The sequence below is a fragment of the Lontra canadensis genome, unplaced genomic scaffold (genome assembly GCF_010015895.1).
Source record: "Lontra canadensis isolate GAN:19392208 unplaced genomic scaffold, GSC_riverotter_1.0 scaffold133, whole genome shotgun sequence".
Classification (NCBI taxonomy): Eukaryota; Metazoa; Chordata; class Mammalia; order Carnivora; family Mustelidae; genus Lontra; species Lontra canadensis.
Window position 1 is genome coordinate 2,926,445 of NW_022631127.1, and position 19,827 is coordinate 2,946,271.

Here is a 19,827-nt window from a genome sequence, read left to right on the forward strand (position 1 = left end):
CGTTGGTGTAGAGAAATGCAACTGATTTCTGTGCATTGATTTTATATCCTGACATTTTACTGAATTCCTGTATGAGTTCTAGCAGTTTTGGAGTGGAGTCTTTTGGGTTTTCCACATAAAGTATCATATCACCTGCAAAGAGTGAGAGTTTGACTTCTTTGCCAATTCGGATGCCTTTTCTTTCTTTTTGTTGTCTGATTGCTGAGGCTAGGACTTCTAGTACTATGTTGAATAGCAGTGGTGATGGTGGACATCCCTGCTGCGTTCCTGATCTTAGCGGAAAAGCTCTCAGTTTTTCCCCATTGAGAGTGATATTTGCTGTGGGTTTTTCATAGCTGGCTTTGATGATACTGAGGAATGTACCCTCTATCCCTACACTTTGAAGAGTTTTGATCAAGAATGGATGCTGTACTTTGTCAAATGCTTTTTCAGCATCTATTGAGAGTATCATAATATTCTTGTCCTTTCTTTTATTAATGTATTGTGTATCACATTGATTTATTTTAGGATGTTGAACCAACCTTGCAGCCCAGTTGCACTTGGTGTAATCCCACTTGGTCATGGTGAATAATCCTTTTAATGTACTGTTGGATATTATTGGCTAGTATTTTGGCGAGAATTTTTGCATCTGTGTTCATCAAGGATATTGGTCTGTAATTCTCTTTTTTGATGGGGTCTTTGTCTGGTTTTGGATCAAGGTAATGCTGGCCTCATAAAATGAGTTTGGAAGTTTTTCATCACCATTTCTACTTTTTTGAACAGTTTCAGGAGAATAGGTATTAATTCTTTAAATGTTTGGTAGAATTCCGCTGGGAAGCCGTCTGGTCCTGGGCTCTTGTTTGTTGGGAGATGTATGATGACTGCTTCAGTCTCCTTACTGGTTATGGGTCTGTTCAGGTTTTCTATTTCTTCCTGGTTCAGTTTTGGTAGTTTATATATCTCTAGGAATGCATCCATTTCTTCCCGATTGTCAGATTTGCTGGGGTATAGTTGCTCATAATATGTTCTTATAATTATTTGTATTTTTTTGGTGTTGGTTGTGATGTCTCCTCTTTCCTTCATGATTTTATTTATTTGGGTCCTTTCTCTTTTCATTTTGATAAGCCTGGCCAGGGGTTTATCAATCTTATTCATTCTTTCAAAGAACCAGCTCCTAGTTTCATTGATTTGTTCTACTGTTCTTTTGGTTTCTATTTCATTGATTTCTGCTCTGATCTTTATGATTTCTCTTCTCTTGCTGGGTTTAGGCTTTCTTTGCTGTTCCTTCTCCAGCTCCTTTAGGTGTAGGGTTAGGTTGTGTACCTGAGACCTTTCTTGTTTCTTGAGAAAGGCTTGTATGGCTATATATTTTCCTCTCAGGACTGCCTTTGCTGTGTCCCACAGATTTTGAACAGTTGTGTTTTCATTATCTTTTGTTTCCATGATTTTTTTCAATTCTTCTTTAATTTCCTGGTTGACCCATTCATTCTTTAGTAGGATGCTCTTTAGCCTCCATGTATTTGAGTTCTTTCCAACTTTCCTCTTATGACTGAGTTCTAGCTTTAGAGCATTGTGGTCTGAAAATATGCAGGGAATGGTCCCAACCTTTTGGTACCAGTTGAGACCTGATTTGTGACCCAGGATGTGATCTATTCTGGAGAATGTTCCATGTGCACTAGAGAAGAAGGTATGTTCTGTTGCTTTGGGATGGAATGTTCTGAATATATCTGTGATGTCCATCTGGTCCAGTGTGTCATTTAAGGCCTTTATTTCCTTGTTGATCTTTTGCTTGGATGATCTGTCCATTTCAGTGAGGGGGTGTTAAAGTTCCCTACTATTATTGTATTATTGTCGATGTGTTTCTTTGATTTTGTTATTAATTGGTTTATACAGTTGGCTGCTCCTATGTTAGGGGCATAGATATTTAAATTTTTAGATCTTCTTGTTGGACAGACCCTTTGAGTATGATACAGTGTCCTTCCTCATCTTTTATTATAGTCTTTGGCTTAAAATCTAATTGATCTGATATAAGGATTGCCACCCCAGCTTTCTTTTGATGTCCATTAGCAAGGAAAATTGTTTTCTACCCCCTCACTTTAAATCTGGGGATTTCTTTGGGTCTAAAGTGAGTTTCTTGTAGATAGCATATCGATGGGTCTTGTTTTTTTATCCATTCTGATACCCTGGGTCTTTTGATTGGGGCATTTAACCCATTTACATTCAGGGTAACTACTGAAAGATATGAATTTAGTGCCATTGTATTGCCTGTAAGGTGACTGTTACTGTATATTGTCTCTGTTCCTTTCTGGTCTACTACTTTTAGGCTCTCTCTTTGCTTAGAGGACCCCTTTCAATATTTACTGTAGGGCTGTTTTGGTGTTTGCAAATTTTTAAAATTTTTGTTTGTCCTGGAAGCTTTTTATCTCTCCTTCTATTTTCAGTGATAGCCTAGCTGGATATAGTATTCTGGGCTGCATATTTTTCTCATTTAGTGCTCTGAATATATCATGCCAGTTCTTTCTGGCCTGCCAGGTCTCTGTGGGTAACTCTGCTGCCAATCTAATATTTCTACCATTGTATATTTCAGACTTCTCATCCCGAGCTACTTTCAGGATTTTCTCTTTGTCACTAAGACTAATAAGTTTTAGTATTAGATGATGGGGTGTGGACTTTTTTTTATTGTTTTTGAGGGGTATCCTCTGTGCCTCCTTGATTTTGATGCTTGTTCCCTTTGCCATATTATGGAAATTCTCTACTATAATAATGCTCCAATATGTCTTCTGCCCCTCTCTTTCTTTCTTCTTCTTCTGGGATCCCAATTATTCTAATATTGTTTTGTCTTATGGTATCACTTATCTCTCTAATTCTCACTTCATGGTCCAGTAGTTGTTTCTCTTTTGTTCAGCTTCTTTATTTTCCATCATATATATAATTTATATATATAATATATATAAATATATATAATAAATATAATTAATATATAATTATATTATATTATATATAAATATATATAATAAATATAATTAATGTATAATTATATTATATTATATATATAATATAATAGACTGATGAATAGAAGAGAACCACCCACTTGATTTTGAGTGTATTTTGGTCTCTTAGAAGAAATTACCTCCCAAAATTTTAAAGAATGAGAAATGTATATATATACAAAAATAAGGGTAAATACAATGAAGGGATGGAATATGACTGTAAAGATGAAAATTTAAAAACAATTCTAAAAAAGGAATTGATAACATAAGTTGGTCAGAAAAAGAAAGAAGGAAAAAAAGGTGGTGGGGAGAGAATGTCCTCAGGCTGAAGACTAGACCAAAGCCCTGTGCTAGATTTAGTGTATATTTTGATCTGTTAGCATAAATTGTATCCGAAATTTTTTAGGAAAAAAACACATATGTATATCAAAAATAAGGTTAAATACAATGGAGGATAAAATATGACTATAATAATGAAGGTCTAAAAATATATTCTTTTTTAGAAAGGTATTGTTAAGATAAACTAGTCAGAAAACATTAAAAGTGGAAAGAGGAAAAGTTTAAAAAATTAGAAAAAAGAAAAAAATAAATTAAAAAAATTTAACTTTGCAAGACTAAAGGATCATGGGGAGAAAGCCAGGAATTCCATGCATTGCTTTCCCCTAGCTCTGTAGTTCCGCTATTCTCCTTGGTTGGTGAGTTTGGTCTTGGCTTGATGTTCTTGCTGATCTTCTTGGGGAGGGGCCTGTTGTAGTGATTCTCAAATGTCTTTGCCTGAGGTGGAATAGCACCACCCTTGACAGGAGTCAGGGTAAGAAATCTGCTCGAGTTTGTGCTTGGAAGCTTTTGCTCCCTGAACGCTTTCCGTAGAGCTCCGGAGGATGGGAATGATAACAGTGGTCTCCCAATCTCCAGGCCGGAGGAACTGAGATTTCGGCGACCCACTCCTCAGTGCGCCTTTAGAGAAAAGGGATCAATCACTCCCGTCTCCCTGGTCTCTGGCCCTGCTCTGGGCTCACCTGGCCTGGGACTGAGCGTTTCTGTCTCTGGAACACAGCCCCATTTGGAGTTTCCAAACCCAGCAGACTCCTGCCTCCAGAGGAGGAAGGTAGGTCTACTGGATCTGCCATTTGTGGTGTCCCAGCTCAAAAAGCAGTGGCACGACAGTGTTGCGGATCAGTTTAAGGTAACCCTGAGCTGAGCACTCACTCCTCAGCTCCGTCTCTACAATTGGCTTCCCCGTTCTGATATCTGGGAACTCTGCCACACTCAGACACTTCCGATCTTTCAGTGACTCCACAGATCCTGAGACCACACTGTCCCTGTGAGGGCTCTACCCCACTTTGGGTTCACTGCTCCGTACCTCCTACCTTTCAGAAAGTGGTCGATTTTCTGTTCCTAGAATTGCTGCTCTTCTTCTCTTCAATCTCCTGTTGAGTTTGTAGGTGTTCTGAATGGTTTGATATCAAACTATCTAGCTGAACTCCTGCGACCTGATGTCATTTCAGTCTGCTACTCCTCCGCCATCTTACCTCTCCTCTGCCAGAGGAGCTTTATTTTTTTTTAAATTTTATTTCTTTATTTGACAGAGAGAGAGAGATCACAAGTAGGCAGAGAGGCAGGCAGAGAGAAAGGGAAGCAGGCTCCCCGCTGAGCAGAGAGCCTGATGCAGGGCTCGATCCCAGTACCCTGAGGTCATGACCTGAGCTGAAGGCAGAGGCTTTAACCTACTGAGCCACCCAGGCGCCCCTGCCAGAGGATCTTTTAAAAATACAAATCAGTTTATGCCATTTCCCAGGAGAAAGCTTTTTAATGATTTCCCAGTGCTCAAAGAATACAATCTGAACTCACTGTTTGCGAGAAGAGGCATTGTGTAATCAAGCCATTCAGGCTGCCCTCTGTCCTGCTTATAATGATCCAGTTACACTGGTCTACTGTTTGTTCTAGAAACCCACCGTGTTCCTTCCTATGGCACAATCTCTGGGCTTCTAGTTTCCTTTGCTTATTACTATGATACGAAAAAGTCCAGGGTAAACATGACTGCCAACACTAGGGGAAATGTTACCCAAAAGAGACCGATAAAAAGAAACCATGCATTCTTCCCCAAGTGCCATGATTACATACCTGATACTGCCCTTAGGAGAAGAGACAGATGAGAAAGAAAGAGACATCAGGATTTCTCCTGGGCAAAAAATCCCAGCCTCTCTTCCTAGTGAATACCTGTTATATGGAAGGAGGAAGCAGGGGAGTAATGCCTGCATTGATTGTTAAGGTCACATTTGAGAATCAAAGGCACTCTGTCACTGAACTACCAAATGCATTGGAATCGAAAGAAACAGATGACTGAGAATAAAGTTAATGATATAGGAAAGGTTGAGTTAAAGATGATAGGGGTGCCTGGGTGGCCCCATCAGTTAAGCATCCAACTCTTGATTTTGGCTCAGGTCATGAGTTCAGGCTTAGCTCATTGATCATGCCCAGTGTGGAGCCTGCCTAAGATTCTCTCTCTTCCTCTCCCTCTGCCCCACCCCTTCTCTCTCTCTTTCTCAAAAAAAAAAAAAAAAAGGAAAGAAAGAAAGAAAGAAAGAAAGAAAGAAAGAAAGAAAGAAAAGGTGATAGACATGGGTAGACAAGGATGATCCAACATAAAAATAATTCATACCCTGCTGTGGAAAATCAAAGTGGTACAGAAGTGGTATAGAAGTGACACCATGTATGTCTGGTAGGAATGTAGGGGGTCCACTGACATGAAGCAAACCAAAAACCCATTTAAGAAACAGTGAGACTGTCACCTCCGGACACTCTACAGAGCACTTTCCACACAGTGGCAGATATCTGGAAGGTAATTTTCTGGAGATGGTTAAAACCAAAGCCTCTTAACTAGGGAGCACTGAGATCCAGTGAAGGCAGGAGCCAGCACAATACTGAAGTGAGCAAATTCATACCGAATCTCACTCTTCTTCCACTGAGCTCCCAGAACTCTGGCAACCAGCCCTTTACCCTTCTCTGGCCAGAGGTTGGTAGAGTCTGATTTCTCAGGGGACTCTGACAAGTCCTTAGAGAAACACCTAATGATACTGAATAAGGGTCCCCAAATAAACTTTCCAGTTAGATAATTGGACAGTGAAATTCAAATTCAATAAGCTACAAAAATGAGCTCACAGCTTTCAACTTTGAAAAAAGAAATACTTTGAAGCATAATTTACTTAGAGCAAGATGAAGATTTTGTGTGTGTGTGTGTACAGTTTTATGAGTTCAGACTAATAGTTGTGACACCACCATCAGAATCAAGAGAAAGAACAGTTTCATCACCTCCAATATCATACTTCTTTATAATCCCCAACATTTAATATGAGCAGACAATCAAAGGTTATCAGACTTGGAAGAAGCAGACTATGTACATATGCACAGAAATAATGTATTACACTCATGAACAGAAAGTAGGACATACCTTCTGAAGTAACATTTAGAGAACCAACAGATACCTGGTGGAAAGGCAAAATATGATAGCAGAAATTAAAAACCTATCGGATGGGCATTTATCCTAGAGAAATGAAGACTCATGTTCATTCTGTGTGTACATGAATGTTTATAGCAGCTGTATTCATAATAGCTCCAAATTGGGAAAACCAAAATGTCCTTTGGCAACTGAATGGCTAAACAAGAGGCCGTGCATCCATACCAGGGAATGTTACTCAACAGTTAAGATGGATGAATAGGAGTGCTATTATGGAAAATGGTGACATGGAAGCTCCAGAAATCTATCCCTTCACTGAGGCAACAACTGAACTGGCAGGAAGTGTTTGAAGCAGTTCTGGAACCCTCAACTCTAGTTGAGTACTTTCAGGAGAGCTTGAAGAGGAAGCTAGGAGACTCTGGTGGATTTTTCTGTTGTGGTAATGGCCAGTGTTGCACAAATCCAGCACTGTGGTGGCTATTTTGCAAGGCTGATGGCCTCTACTCCTGGTGTGGCTTTCTGGGGCCAGAGTGGGTAGTAAGGACCTAGTGCTCCATAAATCAGGGCAGTGTTTTGACTGCCCATCCCTGCTTCTGATTGCTGAAGAGTTGGCACCAACCTCCACAAACTGAAGTGGCTTCCCTGCTGTGGTGGGACTTTAAGAGAGAGCACTCCCTTCTCCCCCCATTTTGGGAGTCAGACCTTTAAGGACATCTTTGTCAGGTCCCTGGCTGACCTCAGAGACAATAGAACAGAAACCACAGCAGTGAACACACAGTTTGGAAAAGTCCTACATGGATGATTCCAGCTCTCAACAAACAAAAAACCAGCACTCTCTGAGGTGTGGAAATATGTAATTTCCAGGGTTACCATGTTATAATACTCAGAATGTCCAGGCTCAAGGGAAGAAACAAACAAACAAACAAGCAACGGAGCATATCTATTAGTTTACTAAGTTTACCATAACAAAGTACCACAAACTGGGGACTTAAACCACAGAATTCTGTTGGAAGTCCAACACCAAGGTAGTTGACAGGGTTGTTTCCATTTAATTTCTGTGAAGGAGAATCTATTCCATCCCTTTCTCCTAGTTTTTGGTGTTTTACTGGCAATCTTTGTCATTCCTTGGCTTGTAGATCTTACCTTATCTTCACTTGGGATTCCCTTTTGGCGTGTATATGAGTATCCAAATTTTTCCCTTTTAAGGAAGACAACACTCACATTAGATTACGAGAACCACCCTACTCTAGAGTAACTTCATCTTAACTAATTACACTTACAATGACCCTATTTCTAAATAAGATCACATATTAAGATACTGTGGGCTAGGACTTCAAGATGTGAATTTTGGGAGGACACAGTTCAACTCATAACAACATACAAAGAAACAGGAAAGTATGACCTATTCACAGGAAAAAGAATTTGACAGAAACCATTCCAGGAGAAGGCCAGACTTTGGAATTATTAGTCAAAGACATTAAATTTCCTGTTAAATCAATGTTAAGTATATTCAGTGAGCTAAAGGAAACTGTGGGCAAATAACTAAAGGAAGTCAGGAAAATGATGTCTGAACAAAATATCATTAAAGAGATAGAAATTATGAAAAGGAACCAGACAGAAATCCTAGAATGAAAAGTACAATAACTGAATTGAAGTATTCACTAGAAGTTCATCAGCATACATGAGTATGCAGAAGAAAGCATCAGTGAATGGAGAAAAAGGAAGAAATTCTGAGAGACGAGTGGGATACTTTGAGGCACACCAACACATGCATTAAAAGAGTCTCAGAAGGGGGTGCCTGGGTGGCTCAGTGGGTTGAGTATCAGCCTCTTCTTTTTGGCTTAGTTCATGATCTTGTGGGTCGTGGGATCGAGCCCAGTGTCCAGCTCCACACTCAGTGAGGGGTCTACTTGAAAGAATCTTTCCCTCTGCCCCTCCCCTGCTCAGTCGCTCTCTCAGTCTAAAATAAATAAATCTTCAAAAAGAAAGCCCCAGAAGGAGAAGGGAGAAAATAAGAGGGGGAAAAAAAAAAAGAATGAGGAAGTAATGGTCAAAACTTGAAATACATAAACGTGCACATCCAAGCATCTGAAGGACAACCAAGCAGGGTAAACTCAGAGATGCACACTGACATGCAGTCCTGTCACATTGTTAAAATCCCAAGGAAAGAGCTAGTTTTAAAAATAGCAAGAAGGAAGCAACACATCATATGAAAAGATCTTTAATAAGGTAAATGACTGGATTTTCATTAGAACCAGTGGAGGCCAGAAGACAGTGGGGCGATGTAGTTGAACTTCAGAAAGAAAACTATCATCCAAGAATTTTGTATCTGGCAAAGGATAATAAGACATTTCCAGAAAAACAAACACTGAGTGAATTCATTACTAGTAGACCTGCCCCAAAGAAATGGTGAAGAGACTCCTTCAGACAGAAATGAAAGGACACCAGATAGTAACAGGAAGCTATAGGAAAAGTCGACACTAATAAGGATAACTTCTTAGGTATATATAATGATCTGTGTTATTGCAGTTTTGGTTTGGTTTGTAACTATTCTTTTTTTGGCTATCTGATTCAAAAGGGAACTGTATTAAATATTATAAATCCAAGTTAATGAGTATGTATGGTATAAAATGTGACCTGTGACAATAAGAATATAAAAGGAGGGGATAGAGATATATTTTTGGAAGCACAGTGTTTCCATGCTGTTGAAACCTTAAATTGTATTATTCCAACAAGATCATTATAAGTGTAAGGTGTTAATTGTAGTTCCCAAGGTAACCACAATGATATTTTTTTAAATATACAAAAAAGAAGAATAAGCCACTCAGAATGATGCACTAGAAAACATAAACTAAATACAAAAAAAGTTGGGAATAAAGGAATTAAGAAGTAAGAAAACTGTAAGACCTCCAGCAAATAAATAGATAAATGCAAAAGTAAGTTCTCATTTATCAGTAATCCTGTGACAAGTAAATGGATTAAAGTCTGCTATCAAAAGACAATTTGTGCTGGGGGATGGGGCAGTAGGGAGAAGTGGTTGGGTTATGGACACTGGGGAAGGTATGTGCTATGGTGAGTACTATGAAATGTATAAGCCTGATGATTTACAGACCTGTACCCCTGGGGCTGATAATACATTATATGTTGGTAAAAATAATTTTAAAAAGACAGTTTGTCACATTTCACTTAAAAACAGAATCTATCTGTATGTTCTTTAAAGAGACTCACTGTAGATATAAAGATGCAGATTGAAAGCTAAAGAATAGAAAAGGATCTTTGCAAATAACAACAAAAAGAGCTTTATTATTATTTTCAGACAAATAGAATTTAAGTTTAAAAAGTTACAACAGAGAAAAAAGGATGTTATATATTGATTTAAAAATTCAATACAGCAAAAATATGTAACAGTTGTAAACATATACAGCCTAAAAATATATGAGGCAAAACTGACAGAAAGATAAATAGATACTTCTGCAGTAATAGCTAGAGACTTTAAAATACTCTTCCTTCAATAATGGCTAAAACAAGCAGACAGGATACGAAAGTGGGGTACTTGAGCACCTATAAACCAATTAGATCTAATGTACATTAGGACACCCCACCCAACAACAGCAGAATACACATTCTTCTCAAGTGCAAATGGAACATTCTCTGGGATAAATCATATGTTAGAGCACCAGACAAGTCTTAGTAAATTTTAAGATTGAAATCATATGAAGTATCTTTCTGATCACACTGGAATGAAACTATATATCAGTAACAAAGGAAAACTTTTTAAAAAGGCCAACAGAAATAAACTTTTAGCTGGATTGACTAGGAAAAAAGAAGACTCAGATGGTTAAAATCATAAATGAAAGTCACTGCGGCCAAGATCAAGGAGGTTGCTGCCAGTGTTCTCTGGGATTTTGATAGATTCCTGTCTCACATTTAGGTCTTTCATCCATTTTGAGTTTATCTTTGTGTATGGTGTAACAGAATGGTCCAGTTTCATTTTTCTACATGTGGCTGTCCAGTTTTTCCAACACCATTTGTTGAAGAGACTGTCTTTTTTTTCCCATTGGATATTCTTTCCTGCTTTGTTGAAAGTTAGTTGACCATAGAGTTGAGGGCCCATTTCTGGGTTCTCTACTCTGTTCCATTGATTTATGTGTCTGTTTTTGTCTACCACATCTTCTTTATCCATTCATTTGTCCATGGACATCTTGGCTCTTTCCATAGTTTGGCTATTGTGGACGTTGCTGCTATAAACATTGAGGTGTAGGTGCCCCTTCAAATCAATGTTTTTGTGTCCTTTGGATAAGTATGTAGCAGTGCAATTGCTGGGTCATAGGGTGGCTTATTTTTAACTTTTTGAGGAGCTTCCATACTGTTTTCCAGAGGGGCTGCACCAGTTTGTGTTCTTACCAACAATGCAAAAAGGGTTCCCCCTTTCTCATCCTCACTAACATCTGTTGTTTCCTGAGTTGTTAATTTTAACCATTCTGACTTGTGTGATGTGGTATCTCACTGTGGTTTTGATTTGGATTTCCCTGATTCCCAGTGATGTTGAGCACCTTTTCACATGTCTGTTAGCCACCTGGATGTCTTCTTTGGAAAAGTGTCTATTCACGTGAAAGACATTTTTGTTTTCTCAGTTCTGGAGGCTAGAAATCTAAGCCGAAGGTGTCAGCATATTCTTTCCGTGGGCCATGACAGAAGGATATTCCAGGCCCCCCTCCTTTGTTTGTAGATGGCTGTCTTTTCTCTTTGTATACGCATCATCTTCCCTCTGAGTGTGTGTCCTAATTTCTTTTTCTTGTAAGGACACAGTCATATTGGATTAGGGCCACCCTAATGACCTCACTTTACCTCTTTAAAGATCCTATCCAAATATGGTAACATTCTGGACTATTAGGAGTTAGGATTTCAAAGTACAAATTTATGTTGAGGCTGTGACATAATTCAGCCCATAATAGAACTAAAAGAATTTAGCAAAGTTTCATGGCATGAAAACACACAAAGAAATCAGTTGTATTTCTATGTACTTGCAATGAGCTCTCCAAAAAGGAAATTTAAAAATAATTACAGTAGGATTAAGAAGATATCTTAGGAATAAATTTAACCCAGATGGCAAAAGACTTGTACACTGAAAACTTTGAAACACTGTTAAAAGAAATAAAGGGAGACCTAATTAATTGGAAAGACATTGCCTCTTCATGGATTAGAATACAGTATTGTTAAGACTCAGGATAAATCCTGGTTGGTAGAGGGAAAATTAAGTCTAATGCAAAACAAGATACTCTTTAATTCCATAGAAAATTAAAAGTTCATGAGAGTAAAATAACCATAGTTTACTATGTGACTCAGATGTAAATAGCTTAATTTAAAAAATAGCTTTACTGAGATAGAAGACATATACCATATAGTTAACCACTTACAGTGTGCAATTTAGTGAATCTTAGTATCTTCACAGATTTGTATGTGCAGTACCAGAAAGAAACCTGATACCTGTTAGCAATCTCTCCCTGTGTTCCTCTATCCCCTTACCCTTGGCTCCAGGCAATCACTAATCTAATTTCTGCCTCTGTAGATCTGCCTGTTGTGGGGCATTTCCTGTAAGTGGCCTCATTTTGTATGTGGTCTTTTGTGACAGGCTTCTTTCTCTTAGCGTCAGCTAGTTTTCCAGATTCATCCTTGTCGTGGCATGTGCAAGTCCTTCATTTCTTTTGATTGCTGGATAATAATCCATTATATGGAGAATACATGTTTTATTTATCCATTCATCAGTTGACAGACAAGTAGATTGTTTCCCCTTTTTGGCCATCATGAGTAAAGCTACTCTGAGCATTCCTGTACAAGTTTTTGTGTACACAGTGCTATCTGTTTTCTTGAATCTATACCTATGAGTAAAATTACTGAGTCACAGGTAACTCTGTGTTGAACTTTTTGAGGAACTGGCCAACTGTTTTCCAAGCTGTACCATTTTACATTCTCAGCAACAATGTAGGAGGGTTCCAGTTTCTCCACATCTTAGCTAACACTTGTTATTGTCTTTTTTTATTATAGCTATCTGTAGTGGGTTGAGTGGTGACTCCCCAAAAGATATGTCCACAGCCTAGCCCCTGGAACCTGTGAATGTGACCTTGTTTGGAAAAAGGGTCTTTGCAGGTACAATTAAGTTAAGAATCTTGAGATGAGATTGTCCTGGATCTTCTGGCCATGTGCCCAAGAACAGGTATCCTTATAAGATAGAAGAGGAGAAGGCCATGTGAAAACAAAAGCAGAGATTGGAGTTATGCAGCCAAAGACAAGGAACATCTGGGGACACCAGAAGCTAAAAGAGGAAAGAAATACTCCTTTTGGAGCCTTTGGGAGGACCCTGGCTGTGTGGACACCTTGATTTCAGATTTCTGGCCTTCAGAATTATAAAAATATTAACTCCTTTTGTTTTAAGCCACCAAGTCTTGGTGATTTGTTGGGGCAGTGATGGGAAACTAATACACCAGTCTAGTGGTGTCTCTTTACAGTTTCCATTTGCATTTCCTTGATTACTAATGATATTGGGAGTCTTTTCATGGCCTTATTGGCTAGGTGTATATCTCTTTTTGTTCATATGTCTATTTACATCCTTGGCCCTTTTTAAAAACTGGGTTGTTGCTTTATTGAGTTCTAAGAGTTCTTCGTATGTTCTACTTCCAAGTCTCCTACCAGAGAGATGATTTATAAAACCTCTCATCCATTTGGCAGGTTGTCTTTTGATTCCTTTGATGGCTTCCTCTGAAGCTCAGAAGTCTTTCATTTTGATGAAATCCACTTTATCTTTTTTTCTGTTGTGTTTTTGACATCACATTGAATAAACTGTTGCCCAGTCTAAAGTCGTGAAGATTTATGCTTGTGTTTCCTTCTAAGAGTTTTATCAAAGCTTTTAGCTTCTACATCTATATCTTTAATCCATTTTGAGTTAATTTTTGCCTATGATGTGAGGTAGGGGTCCAGCTTCATTCCTTTGTATGTGAATATCCAATTGTCTGTGAATAGCTTGACTTAGTAAAGCAAACACTGATAATTGATTTAGCTGAGAAAATATCTGTAATTGGGAAGATGAGTGGGTCAGGAAGGGTGTCCAGTGAATGGGTGGTAGGGACTGAGGAAGAAAGGGAGTTAAATCCTCCTCGCTGGTAGAGGCAAGTCAATAAAGCCTAAAATGGAAAACTCAAGAAGTAGCAACATAAGTATGTTATTTAGAAACATGGAGGTAAATAAAGAGGTGAAAGCAACCTAGAGATGCTGATTTCAGTGCCTGGCCCCTTCCCCAGAAATGCTAATTTAGCAGGTTGGGCATGTGTCCACCCCACCCTAGGATTCTAATGACCAGCCAAGATTGTGAACCATTGATCCAGAGGTGCTAACTTTAGCCAACCCATGGGCATTTTCTTTTGCCCACAACTCATTTACAACGTATGTAGTTCTAGAAGGAGGAAGAGTGCTCACTATGATACTTAATTAAGCTGACAGAAGAGGAGAAAAGTGGAAATAGCTTAGTGTCTGAAATCTGCATTTTAGTTAAGAAACAGACTCAAATTGTAAAGAACTGAAGAATAAAATGAGACCAACAGGGGCGCCTGGGTGGCTCAGTGGGTTAAAGCCTCTGCCTTCGGCTCCGGTCATGATCCCAGGGTCCTGGGATCCAGCCCCGCATCGGGCTCTCTGCTCAGCAGGGAGCCTGCTTCCTCCTCTCTCTCTGCCTGCCTCTCTGCCTCCTTGTGATTTCTCTCTGTCAAATAAATAAATAAATAAATAAATAAATCTTTAAAAAAAAATGAGACCAACAAAATAAAATCATTTCTGAACTAGGGAGATACAACTGCAGCACTGATCTGCAGATCCAGCAGTTGGAAAACATACTCTTTAAAAAACAAAAGTGAAAGCAGTTGCCTCCAGTTGATTGAAATGGACATGGGAGACAGATGTTGTTTTCATAATAGAGCTTCGAAAATTACGTCTAATAATTGTGCATAATTTGATAAATTAAAAAAGAGACAATAACAGATTCTGAATGAGAGCAATGGGGAGATGATCCCTACTGGATATTAAAATTTATCATATAGCTGTAATAATTAAAATTGTACCATAGTGGCATATAGGTGGATGGAAAGACGGGTGGAACAGAATATGAAACCTGGAAATGGGTTCAAATGCTTAGAAGAATTCATACATGATAGAGATTGTATTTTAATCAGTGGGAAGAGACATTCATTTAAAGGCATTGGAATAAGTGGATGGCCATTCAAGAAGCAAGTAAACTTGGATCCACACTTCACATCCACTTTGAACAAGGAGGACCAAGGATTTAAATAAAATAAAATCTTCCAAATACTAAAAGGAACATCACACACAGAGCACAAATGGGAGAAAGAAGGAAAAGGAATTGAAACGTGTGAGCAGAGTGGCATGGGACAAGCCAGGAACAAGCTTGCTGTGGGGAAAATCTTGTTTAAAACCCCAGAGCTTTCACCATCTCTTTTCTTAAGCTGTATTTTAGGAAGTACTGTCTTGATGTAAAGAAGCATTTATCTTCTATTCCTAATAGCCAGAGAGATTGATAAGTTCGTCTTAAAATATGTGAAAAGTTTGTTGCTTTTCTGTTAAGTACAAGTTTTATTACAAGTAACTGTGTTCTATGATAGATTTTATTATTTTTTTTATTTTCAGCATAACAGCTATGATAGCTTTTAAATAAAAATTTCATTTTTATTAGCTATGCACCAACAATTGATGCTTCCCTAACATTTAAAATATTTATTTCTGGATGGTGGGGATTTTTTGTTTAGTTTTGTTTTTGGTTTTTACTTTCTTTGTGAATTTCTTCACTGCCTTATTCTTATGATAACCTTGGATCGTTTTTATAAAAACAATAAAGACATAATTCAAAATACAAAATACAGAATCCTATTAAAGAACAAAGCACCAGTATTTAAATCCTTCCACTGTGGATTTTAGTTCGGAATTCATTTCTTACCCTGTCAGCAGACATTAATCGACTGCCTTCTTTGTGGAGCGATTAGGATGAACAGGCTGGGGCAGTATAGCCCCCACGAGTGGAGGACGTGTTGAACTTTGTCCTGGTTCCCAGCTGACCAGGCCAGATTGAGAGAGCACTGGGGGGAGGGCTTACAAGTAGCAGAGGTAGTGTTCTTAATGTCTGTGAATGACTGGCACTATTTTATTTCTTCTGCTTTTCCCTAGATGTGGTGTGACTGTGAAACTTGTAGGCAGGGTGTCAATTCATTTAAGCAGAATCTCAGTCTTTATTTACCTTCTCGGGTGCCAGAGGGCCTACTGCATTGCCCTGGACAGTAGCACCCTAGAAAGGGTTGAAAATGGAATGGAATTAATTGGGAGATTTTTTTGGATTGACAGCAGAGCAAAAAAATAAAAAATAAAAAAAGTCCACACACTTGTACAGCTGGTATTTTAGGACAGTGGTCCAGATGCTGCCATCACACACCCAAGTCAAGATCATAAAACTTCAAATTGGTGAAAGCTGTTCTAGAGATGATTATCTTTGTATAATTAAAGAGCATATGAGGGAGTGTTTTTCACAGACATTGATCTTGGCCTATTTCTCCCTTGTCTTGCAGGTGTACCATACTTTTTTCTGGCCTCTTGAATGGACAGTGGCCGGCAGAGACAACAATACTTGTTATGCAAAGATAATTTGCAATAAATTCGACAACGTACGTAATACGATTGGACGCTAAAAAGCTGTCATTTTAAACTTCTCTTTTAATCTAGTATTTGGATTTGAATGATCTCTTTCAAGACTGCTTTCATGGTAAGGCAGGAATCCTTCAAATTGCTACCCAGTATATGTGTTTGTGTTTGTGGACGTTGAACACATGACAGACGGTAAGGGAGGCTAACTAATACCATTTAAAAAAAAAAAAAGTCATTGAAAAATGTCTCTTCCCAGAGCTATCTAACTTAGCTGTTTAGAGCCAGATGGTCTGTAAAAGTTTTGGTCATCAACTGATAAAAGGTAGGGTGCATGTATGCCTTTTGTAAATTGACCAAATGTGTGTCAAAGCCTTTAGAAAGAGATGCTCGCATGGAGTGAAAACCTGTTAATTAACTGATTCCTAATGAAGGCTTTCATGAAAGAAGAATTAGTGGGGTGGAGAGCCGGTGGGCAGAGGCTCTCGGCCTCCCCCGTTCTTGAGGTGAGCATGAAATTAATAATGGACGCCTGCATTACCGGGGTTGAAAGAACAGCTTACTCACGACTTGTTTTGTAAAGAACCCTGAGTGTAGAAAGCAGTGGGACTTCGTTCGCCCCTTTTGAAGAATTGCTATTTCTGGAGTATCACCTTAGGACTTCCTCCCTTCCTGTGGCTGTATGGTGGAAAGTGTGAACGAGGTCTGCCCTCACACACTGCCTCTGTTTTCATTTGTAAGTGGAGATTTTCATCAGAGGTCCTTTGTCTCTCCAGGCTGCCCCCCTTGTCCCCCACTTTGCCGCATGATCCCCCATCTCCGACATTCCAGCTCAGGGGCCTTCCTTGGGGCCCCGAGAACTCCCACTTCTCATGCACAGCTCCCGTGGCCTCTGAGGGCCGGACCCCTGAGAAACGTCGCTCCTGGAGCTCTCCTGTGAGCGCCCACCACTAAGTGTGCATGAGGCCGCGTGTGTGCTCTTTGTTCTTTCTCTGGAATGTGGGCAGCAGAGGTCTCTCTTCTGCCCTTCTGCCTTCTCTCTCTTACCTGTTGAGCATTTTCACCAGTGAACATCAACATGGAGACTGGAGTCTGATGAAAAAACACTGGATGGTCTAAAATGCACTGTGTCCTTGGAGACAGACTTTGACTCTTGCTCCCTGTCTTGGTGGGTCTGCTCGTCCCCTGTGCCCTGTCCCTCCCTTCGTGCAGGCCTGGGTGAAAGGCCCGCTCTGGCTGCTCCTAGTTATGTCAGGAGCCTGGCAACATGCTTCCTGGGCTGGAAACCACAGCATTTCCAAACCCTGACTTATCCAAGCCCTAGAATTATTCCAGCGTTGGACTTTAATTCAGATTTGTTATGTTGTTGTTTAGCACCATCTTAGCATAATTTGGAAATTTACATCATACTAATGAACTCCTTCATGCGGTGGGTAAATTGCTTGTTCTAGTAAATTTGAGTGCAAATTAACTCTGGATGTGCATTTGCTGGCTCATTTAGCAGATTCTTACAGTGGTTCAGTTTCATGATAATGTTCTCTGTTCAGTTCAACATAAGAGTTCTTTTTCTGTGGTAGCTGCGTAAATGTTAACTGCGAACTTGCAATAAATAGATTCCTATTCCGATCATTAACCTGCCGGGCTTCTCTTTCTTATGTTCGCCTATTCAAGGATCGGGTGATAGGATTCCACGTTCTCGGACCGAATGCCGGTGAGATCACCCAAGGGTTTGCGGCCGCAATGAAATGTGGGCTCACAAAGCAGCAACTGGATGACACCATTGGAATTCATCCCACATGTGGTGAGGTACGGAGATAGGGTTGGTTTTTACTGATTTCAGTTGGTATGGTTTGAAGAACTGTTGTAAAGCCCATCGTCAGAAAGATTTTTATTAGATTGCTTTGTATATTTTAAAGGTTAATCTAGAAGTGATACTCTAAATGTGTTTTCTTAAAGCAATACTGAAATACTGATGGCTAGATATAATGTGCTTGGTTTTCTTCCTTTCAAACAGGTGTTTACAACCTTGGAAATTACAAAGTCATCAGGACTAGACATCACGCAGAAAGGCTGCTGAGGCTAGGCCCGCTGCTGTTATGGTTTTCCTTGTCCTATTCCCATTTCTCTCAAAAACAAGAATGCCCCTGGGTCAAGTGAGTTGGTGCTCAGGCACCTGCTCCAATGAGTGGGGCACAGTGCTGGACTTCTCTTCCCAGCACAGAGATGAGAAGGACGAGGAGGCAAGACGGCAGCGGGCGTTGTGCTCAGCAGGCTTGGCTGGCTGGGAGAGGCACATAGGCTGCCTCCTTGACGGCTTAGCTCGGAACCCATTGTGAGGTGAGCTAAGGCTGATGCTCTTCCATGTCAGACTCAAGCTTCCCTCTGAAGGACCTTGCAAGCACACAACTCACCCAAGTTAATTTTTCTGGTTGCTGGTATTTTTATTCCCATGCTTTATTGTTTCTCTGAAAGTGTTTTCTCAGTATGGAAACTGACTGTAAAGTGGCGAGTCTCCAGTACGTGGGCCTGGAATTCTGTGTGGTCACTGATGAGTGGTGTCCCAGAAGTGCCTTCAAGTAGCTGGCTGTGGCACGTGGGTGCCTTAGCAGGAAGTTGGGTACACCGGGTAGAGAGTCAGCCGTATACACCATACACCGTCAGACTCCCGCCTTGTGCCTCACCCTCTCTGGGTTCCCTGTGGCAACCACCTCGGAGTCCTCTCTTATTAGTGTCTCATGTCAGACATGCTTGAATGTCTTCTCTATGTTGATCTTAAGAGTAATATTAAAAAGTTTTTAATACTGTATGATGTGAGATCTAATTAATTTAAAACTTTAAAATGATTCAAATCCATATCTATTGAATAGATATGTCAAGTTCAGTAAATGGACAAGTGATGGGAGATTCTTTTTGAATCTGCACACCTGTCAGCATCTAAAAGGCCCTTGAAGTGGGGGTCTACCCAAGGTTCTTCTGGAAAATCTGTTGTTTTCTTGAGAAGCGCACCACAGAGCGGCCAATGCCAGGAAGGCAGCCTGTGCTCTCTTGAACAGGACATTAGCCATGAACCCACTGTCGTAGGATTGGATAGTTCTGTGGTCAGGATTTCTAGCCATAGGTTTCAAATGAAAGATCTGAAGCCATTCAGCAGTTGGGGAACACCAGCAGAGCCTTTGAACACCTAGTCGAGCCTTTGCTCCCCTCTCTAGAGACAGGGAATGGAGCAGGGCTAGAGTGGGGATGGGGACCCAACAACCTGACAGAGGATCTGGTTATTGAGTTGCCTTTTTACTGGGGAGAGAAACATACAAATATAACTATGAAAAGTAAGGCTGGTTGTAGCAATTACTACCACCCAGCTAGAGACAGCCAGGTAAAACAGGAGGACGCTATTAACTTCCACTGGATATGGGGTGAAGGGTAGTTGATTGATCAGAGTTTAATGAAAGCATCTGTATTTGAACTGAACCATGAGGGGTGAATAGGATTTCAAGGATTTAAAGCAATCTAGAGAGATTCTGAATGATGCTTTTGAAGGGTTCAGCTATAATTCTAGATAAAATAATTTAAAAAAACCTTTTTGTTACTATATTGCTGAGCACCACATACATAGAAACAACCAAGCATTTGCAGGACCCCAAATGAAATGAAACCAGGAAGCCTGAGAGTGGATTCTGTTTGCACTCAGCATAATGCAGAAAATCTTAA

At 39.8% G+C, this 19,827-nt stretch overlaps 1 protein-coding gene across 1 annotated transcript in view; it reads left to right on the forward strand.

Annotated features, from left to right (window-relative positions):
* The window catches only part of TXNRD3 (thioredoxin reductase 3), an 85,211-nt gene extending 66,286 nt beyond the window's left edge, over positions 1–18,925 (forward strand). Inside the window, exons 15-17 of the mRNA XM_032842853.1 lie at positions 16,047–16,142; positions 17,791–17,925; positions 18,134–18,925. Coding sequence (XP_032698744.1) covers positions 16,047–16,142; positions 17,791–17,925; positions 18,134–18,196 — 294 coding nt within the window. The 3' untranslated portion in view covers positions 18,197–18,925. The remainder of the gene's footprint in view (positions 1–16,046; positions 16,143–17,790; positions 17,926–18,133) is intronic.
* Positions 18,926–19,827: the final 902 nt, after the last annotated feature.